Raw genomic sequence first — 7,232 nt, forward strand, 5'->3', positions numbered from 1 at the left:
TTCCTTTTCTTTTCCTTTCTTTTCTTTCTTTTCTTTTTCTTTTTTGTTTTCTATATTCTCTTCTTATTTTCTTTTTTCATTTATTTTTCCTTTCCTTTCCCTTTCCTTTTCTTTCCTTTCCTTCTTTCATTCTCCCTTCCTTTCTCTTCTCTCTTCTCCCCTTCTTTCCTTTTCTCCCCTAAATATCCTACTTATGATGATGAAACCCTAACACTGGATCCTTCACTCTATTACAACACCATGCACAAAGACTAGGTCCTGTGGGACGAGGTCTGTTATTCCTCCAGCGGGAGCAGGATGAGGCCCTTGGTGCTGAGCATCTCTGGCCAAGGGAAGAGCACCCTGTTCTGCCTTTACCCGCTGCTCTCCCCCGCAGTAAACCAGGGAGCTCCCCCAGCCTGCTCCAGGTGGGTAGCATTCCCAGGCAGGCGGAGGGCAGGGTGGAGAGGAGCGCTCCTGATGGATACTCCGGTGTTTGTGTGAAAAATTCTCAGGGAAAATTCTTTCTCTCCCTCTCAGGCCCCTAAACTCTTTGTGAATGGGGCCAGTGCAACATGTGGCCTTTCACCTCACCCAAGAACCACTGCCAGACAGCCACACTCAGAGAATTGTTTGTTAATAGTCCAATTAGATAATTGCCATCTTTCACTCCTTTTGCTCTACATTTCCCATAAAGGAATGAATAAGGAGAGCAGCATGAAGAGGGCTTCTGCCCTGCAAGGTGACAAGAAGGACTGGAGCATGCTCTTTGCACAAGGCCATTTGCTTGAATTGAATCATTGTAGCCTAATCAACGGTCTTATTGGATTACTGGCTGTTGCGGTTCTCAAAGATATTGTAGCAGAGACAATGAAATAGCTAGAGTAAAACTTTTTTTTCTCCTTTGGTGGATAACGCAGTTGAGATTTTTCACGGGCTATCTCTCTCTCTCCCTCCCTCCTTCCCTTTCCTTCCCTCCCTCTTTCCCTCTTTCTCCCCCTCTCCCTTTCTCCCCCCTCCTGGATCCACTGAGCACAAAGCTGGCTCTTTTTTTTTTCTTCCTCCTTTTTTTTTTTTTTCCCCAATGAGCAGGCTCTGCGAATAGGTTCAGTGTTTGCGAAGGTGCAGAATTAGCACACACACATGCACGCACACATACACACACACACACACAGAGGGAGAAGCACAAAAAGCAAGTATCGGGACTGAAGTAAGGAGAGGTAGGAGTTTAAGATGGCTGTCTGTGGGGAGATGTGTTAACGAGGATTTCTGCTGGCCAAGATAACCTGCTTCATTGGAGAGATCTGCTGGAAGGACCAACTTTTGATGCGTGTGCGTGCTGGGGATCTGTTTGTTTGTTTAGAATTCAGGGGGCTCTTTTCTTTTTTTTCTTTTTTTGGCTGTGGTTTTGTTGGTGGGTTTTTGCTTTTTCCACCCCCCTGCAACTGCATTTTTCCAGCCCTTCCCAGCAGCTTTATTCAGATTTATTTGGCGTGCTTTGGAGAAAGCCACTCTATAATCGGGAGGTCAAAGGCATACTGAAGAAAGTTAATAATGGCTGCTAATGGTGCTAACAATTCAGGGTGAATCTTGTCAAAAGTTTTTTTTTTTTCCCCTCCCCCCCCCCCCCCCTTTTTTTTTTCCTCCTTTTTTTTTTTTTCTCCCTTTTTTTTTTTTTTTTTTCTGGAAGTCTCAGTCTTTTGATTGTGTGTTTCCTGAAAGCAAGACCAATCATTTCAGTTTATTCACTGGCTAAACTCTACTTGATTGGGGACAAGCACACAAACCATCCATTACGATCTGATATATTATCCAAACAATTTAGTGTATTCATGAGGTAACCTAAATGTGGAGGCTGCAAAATTACCCGTAATCAATTGAAACAGCGAGTGCGCGTCCCTCTGTGTGTCTAACAACTACATGTCTCTGTAATAAGGCAGACATTAAATCATTTTAGAGTTGTACTGTTGAGTACCTGATCACTGGGCGCTCTGGGAAGCTGGACAGTCACATTAGGACGCTGGGACTGAGGAAGCCGCTGCTTTTCCAGTGGGATAAAACCCGATCTTCCTTATTCAAGGTGCTTTTACAGATCCCCACCGATCTGACCCTAAGCCGTGCAATATCCAACATAGACTTCGCCTTCTTCTTCTTCTTCTACTCTTCTATTTTTTTGTTGTTGGTGGTATTTTTTTTCTGTTTTGTTTTTATTGCACTACATGTTTGGGAAACAAGACAAAATGGACGTTAGATGCAGTTCAGAGACTGAAGCTAACCGGGTCTCGAAGAACGGACATAAAGAGGGCAAGGAAAGCAAAGGGGCTGAAGGAAATATTTCTACTTCTTTTTTGAAGGATCAGCAAGGGACTTTTTCTGCCTCTGCAGCTACGGAAGGTTGTAATAAAAGTAAATCTAGTTCGGCTGACCCGGACTATTGCAGGAGGATCCTAGTTAGAGGTATGAGTTTGAGGGATTTCGCTGCGGGTGGGGGTGAGCTGTGAGCTGTTCTTATTTCGTCGTTTTGCCTTGGGTCCCCCCCCCGGCTTGGAAGCTCTTCCTGCGGCCCTGCACCGCGCTCCAGCCCCGTGTGCTGCGGCGAATCGCCTCCGTGGCTGCGGGAGAACTTCGGCCGCGGTGGTTCCCCACCCGCTCCGCCCGGTCCCGTCGGGTTTTAACGGGGTTTATTCCCCGCGTTGCGCCTCTCCCTGGGTGCCCGTCCCCGCAGGGAGCCTGCCGGGGTCGGGGCTCTGGCGCTGGCTTTGCCCCGAGGCCGGGCGCGCTCCTTCCGCGCCCGCGCATCTCGCCTGCCGCGTACAATGGCGCGGGGCCGCGGTTCCCGCCCGGTGTGGAAGCGGGCAGCAGGGTCGCCTGCAGAAAGGGCTGCTTTGGAATAGCCATCACCCTTAAAACGAACGGAGGCACCACGAAGGGCTTCTTAATCCTTATCATTTATTATATAGTTATACGTTTAATTTTCCCCAACCCTCGTCTTCTCTCCTGGCTGAAGTAATTAAATGGTCCTATTCCTCCCCCCTCCGAAAAAATAATAATCATAATTTAAAATTTACCTGCAGGAATTTCGGGTTTATTAAGGAGAATTTTTGGGAGGAGGGAGCGAACAGAATCGGACCAAAATTAGTGCGAAGCAAGGCCTTGTAAACAATAATTAATCCTTGCGCGACCGATTGACCCAGAGAGGGGGTCAGATTAAAATGATGTGATTGTCTCTGATTTAAAACGTACCGAGGAGGTAAAATTACGGAAAGCAAAGTTGGGAAGGCTTTAATGTAACATGAATCTGGCTCTGGCTTGACAGTGGTGTTAACAAGATTTGTCCCGCTTTCTTTCGGTCCGGGCTACCAGAGGAGTGAGGTTTCTGCGGGCTGGTTGGTGCCGTGGGTTAGCTTTTTCACCTTTTTCCTCCCCTCCTTCTTCTTCTGTTTGCCAAAACCCCGGAGCTTGCTTGCTCGGGATGCGGGGTGGGCTGGGGTGTCCCCACATCCAGGGTGGGCACTCAGCCAGCGCTGCCTGTGCCCAGAAAGCTCCTGCCTGCCTGATTTTCCATGGAAAACTTTAACAAAATTAAATACATTGATAAAAGGGAGGTTTTCTATTTTGGGGGAGTAGGGGGTGGCTTCCAGCGAGCCCTAACCTGGAGCTCAGGGGGAACAAAGAGTAACCCTGAGCTCCAGGCACAAAGCCCGGCCTGGAGGATCCTTCTCCAGCTTTCCGGAGAGAACGTGGGTGATGCCGCAGTGTTGTAGTGTCAGGGTGATATATTCAAAATCAAAACGATTTTTAACTGGGCTGAGGGGATTATTTCCAGAGCTTTGGGCCCCCATCGCCCCCTCCTTCCTTCTCTGTTGGGTGTTTGGGGATTTTTATCCCCTTCCTTGGGTGCAGTGGGTAGGTGCAGTGCCGCAGTCTCCATCCCGACTCGGGGCTTGGTCTTGAAGGCGCTGGAGACGTCTCTTTCATTCGGAAATAGTAAAAGGAATGATAAAACGGGGGGAGGAAATCAGAGAAGAAGGTTGCCTGGCTGTAAAAGTGACTGTACCTTTCTTTGCCAGATGCCAAAGGTTCAATCAGAGAGATTATTCTGCCCAAAGGGCTTGATCTGGACCGTCCCAAGCGGACCCGCACCTCCTTCACGGCCGAGCAGCTCTACCGCCTGGAGATGGAGTTCCAGCGCTGCCAGTACGTCGTGGGGCGGGAGCGCACCGAGCTCGCCCGCCAGCTCAATCTCTCCGAGACTCAGGTAGTCCCAGAAGGACGGGGACCCCCGGCTGCCCTGTCCCGTGTCCCTCCGTGGAAGCTCCCATCCCGGCCCGGGCACCTCCCCTGCGCCAGGCCCCACGTGTGGGCCAGCGCTGCGGCCCTGCGCGTCGTTTGCGCGCCTCTTGCGCGCCACAGCGCAGGCCGAGGGAGCTGGTGGGTAAAGGCCCACGCGTGTCGGGTCTGGAGAAGGGATGGAGATAGGGGTGCGTGGGTGAGGGACCTGTAGCTGTGTGCGGCTCGGGAACGGCTGTGGCCAAGGGGGGGGGGGTCCGCCGCACTGCGCGTCCCCGCACATGGCCCCCGTGGGTCTGCGCGGGGCCGAGGGAGCTTGGCTATGAAGTCAAACCCTTCCCCAGGCCGGAGCGCGGCTCCCACCGCGGGGACCCACCCGGGCCCCGTCGGGGCTCGGTGCTCCCGGCTCCGAGGTGCTGCCCCGGGGGCGGAGTTGCACTGCTGCGGCCGCGGAGAGGCGAGGAGCGGCCAAGGCGCTCCCGGCCAGCAGCAAGCGGAATATCGGGGGGAAGCTGGCACCGTCCCGGGGGTTGCCGGTTAGAGGAGGTTGATCCGAGCGCTCTGCCCTTGGGTACGGGAGTTGCGGGGACGGGCCTGAAGTTTGGGCCGTATTTTGGGTGCCTGTAGTTCCGGCCCCTCCGTCCAGCAAAGCAGAGAGGCCGTGGGCCGTCAGGAGGGTTAGAACTGTGCGAGAGTGCGGGGAAGCGTCTAAAAAGAGCTCAAACTTTTGAAAGGCTGTTTCATATTTTTGCAAAACATCGTGCAATAACAACCCCCCCCGACAAGATAATTACCTTTTTTCTTTCCCTTGCCGGATAGGAATGACAAGTTCAGTAGCTCGTAGGTTACAGAAACCACCACGGGTGTTTGGGGGTTTGGGTGTTGTTATCATTATTGTTATTACTCCCGGGAAAGGTTTCCAGGATCTCAGTTTGAAGTTCAGTATTGTCTAAAATGGACGGGGAGAGAATATCCAGGCCAGGAGGTTGGAAAGGGAGCATGGAGTTGTTGTCCCAGGCAGGAAAGGCAGCTGGGCCTGGGCAGGCTGCAGTGTGGGAACGCAGAGCGGGTCCTGAGTTCTTGGGGCTGAGCTGGCTCGGAATAAACCGTTGGGGAAAGGGCTGGCGTACGGTGAAATCGGATAAAGTGAGACGGATCAGGCTACAGATGCAGTGCGATAAGGAGTGTTTGCCCCGTCCCCCTGGGCGAACCCCAAAACGGGGAACCCCGGGCTCGGCGGGTGGGAAAGGGTCGCTCTGTGCGTTCCTAAAGCGCTCCCGTTAGCAGGTGCGGGCTGGAGCCCCCCCCCCGCACCCCTCCCGCTCCGCCCCGCGGGGCCCGGGCACCGGTCGGGGGGCGCCGGTCGCAGCCCGCCCCGCTGACCCCGCTCTCTCCCCGGCCTGCAGGTCAAGGTCTGGTTCCAGAACCGGCGCACCAAGCAGAAAAAGGACCAGGGCAAGGACTCCGAGCTGCGGTCGGTGGTGTCCGAGACAGCCGCTACCTGCAGCGTCCTGCGGCTGCTTGAGCAAGGCCGGCTGCTCTCCCCGCCGGGGCTGCCGGGCCTCCTGCCTCCCTGCGCTACCGGAGCGCTGGGCTCGGCGCTACGCGGGCCCGGCCTGGCTGCGGGCAGCGGCAGCGCGGCGGCGGGTCCCGGCGGCGGCGGCTCCCCGCATCCACCGGCCGCCAGCACCGCTGCCGGGCCCCCTCCGCCGGCAGCGCTGCACGGGGCGGCCGCCGCCGGGCACGGGCTGTTCGGGCTGCCGGTGCCCGCGCTGCTGGGCTCGGTGGCCGGGCGGCTCTCCTCCGCGCCCTTGGCCGTGGCCGGCTCGCTGGCGGGCAACTTGCAGGAACTGTCGGCCCGCTACCTGAGCTCGTCGGCCTTCGAGCCCTACTCCCGGACCAACAATAAAGAAAGCGCTGAGAAAAAAGCACTGGACTGACTCTAAGTAACTTCCCCGTATTTATATTTATAATCTCTATTTGTGGCGATATTTATGGGGCGGGCGGCGCGGCGGGCCCCTCCATCCATCCCTTCTTCCCTCCCTCGCCGCCTCCAAGCCCCGCGGCGCGGTTCCCTCCGCGGGCCGGTGCGGAGAGGAGCAGGGTCCCGGTGCCCGCGGGGAGAGGCGAGGCAGCGACCGGGAGCTGCGGGAACGGGGCAGCCCCCGCCGCTCCCCTGCCCAGCCGGCCCGGCGTCCGTGAGTCCTTTCGGGGAGGGAGGGGGGTGTCTGTTCGTTTGCTTTGCCACCGGTAGGAAAGGGAAGAGGAGGGAGAGCGGACGGGGTGCGGTTTGGCTCTTTCGGGCCCGCTGTATCCAGTGCCAAGCGAGAGAAAGGGATTTCGGAGAGAGGAAGACGGAGCTGCCAGGTGATGCCCGGGTTTGGTTTTTTCCCCCCTCAGTGACTCCGAAGCACAAGGGGTTGGGGGCTTCACCCGTGCCCCCCGTTCCGGCACATCCACTGCACTGCAGTCCCCGGGAAAGCTCCGTGCCGCTCGCCCGGAACACCGGCCGGGTAAATGGCCAGCAGCTTCCCTTTTCCACCTTGAACCCCGAACGTGGGAAGGGCCGGAGCGGGCTGCCTTGCAAATACACGCACGGAGCGGGGAGACAGAAAACAGTGGCTGCAGAGATTTTGGATCAAACTGTCTCCCCCTTCGAGATAACACAAAGCCCCTTTTTTCCCCTTTATTTTCCTTTATTTTTTCCCCCCATTCCCCCCCCCCCCCCGCATTCTCACGGGCCAGCCCCGAGGTCTTTATCTGCAAAACCAAATCTGCAGATAAAGGATGGATAAATCGCGACTCGATTTGCAACCAGATCTGTTGCGATAGTATTTTTTCTGTTCATTTTTTTTCTTCTATTCGTTTTTTTTTTTCCCAAAAAAATTTCAACGCGCATCAAACTGAAACAAAACCAATCTTTAGGCTTCCTTCCTCCTAAACCAACCCTCGCGTATATCGCT

At 55.0% G+C, this 7,232-nt stretch overlaps 1 protein-coding gene across 2 annotated transcripts; it reads left to right on the top strand.

The window, feature by feature from the left end:
- Nucleotides 1-889: 889 nt before the first annotated feature.
- On the top strand, nucleotides 890-6,968 carry VAX1 (ventral anterior homeobox 1). Of its 2 annotated transcripts, XM_061458643.1 has the most exons (4): nucleotides 890-1,311; nucleotides 2,334-2,436; nucleotides 4,050-4,237; nucleotides 5,676-6,968. In XM_061458643.1, exons 1-4 carry the CDS (start codon nucleotides 1,306-1,308, stop codon nucleotides 6,207-6,209), a joined length of 831 nt encoding a protein of 276 aa, XP_061314627.1. In that variant the 5' UTR covers nucleotides 890-1,305; the 3' UTR covers nucleotides 6,210-6,968. The 2 variants fall into 2 exon arrangements, with proteins under 2 accessions (XP_061314627.1, XP_061314626.1); XM_061458642.1 differs by lacking the exon at nucleotides 890-1,311 and having other exon boundaries at nucleotides 1,665-2,436.
- The last annotated feature ends 264 nt before the right edge of the window (nucleotides 6,969-7,232 follow it).

The sequence above is a fragment of the Pezoporus flaviventris genome, unplaced genomic scaffold (genome assembly GCF_033815535.1).
Source record: "Pezoporus flaviventris isolate CSIRO_AGI_PZ_B2104156 unplaced genomic scaffold, CSIRO_AGI_Pfla_v1 ptg000029l, whole genome shotgun sequence".
NCBI lineage: Eukaryota > Metazoa > Chordata > Aves > Psittaciformes > Psittacidae > Pezoporus > Pezoporus flaviventris.

Bases quoted from the DNA above. Each gene is read 5' to 3' on its own strand.
- VAX1 (XM_061458642.1), top strand. From the start codon at position 2,199: ATGTTTGGGAAACAAGACAAAATGGACGTTAGATGCAGTTCAGAGACT. The intron at 2,437-4,049 runs GTATGAGTTTGA...TTTCTTTGCCAG, and splicing joins CAGGAGGATCCTAGTTAGAG to ATGCCAAAGGTTCAATCAGA. The intron at 4,238-5,675 runs GTAGTCCCAGAA...CCCGGCCTGCAG, and splicing joins TCAATCTCTCCGAGACTCAG to GTCAAGGTCTGGTTCCAGAA.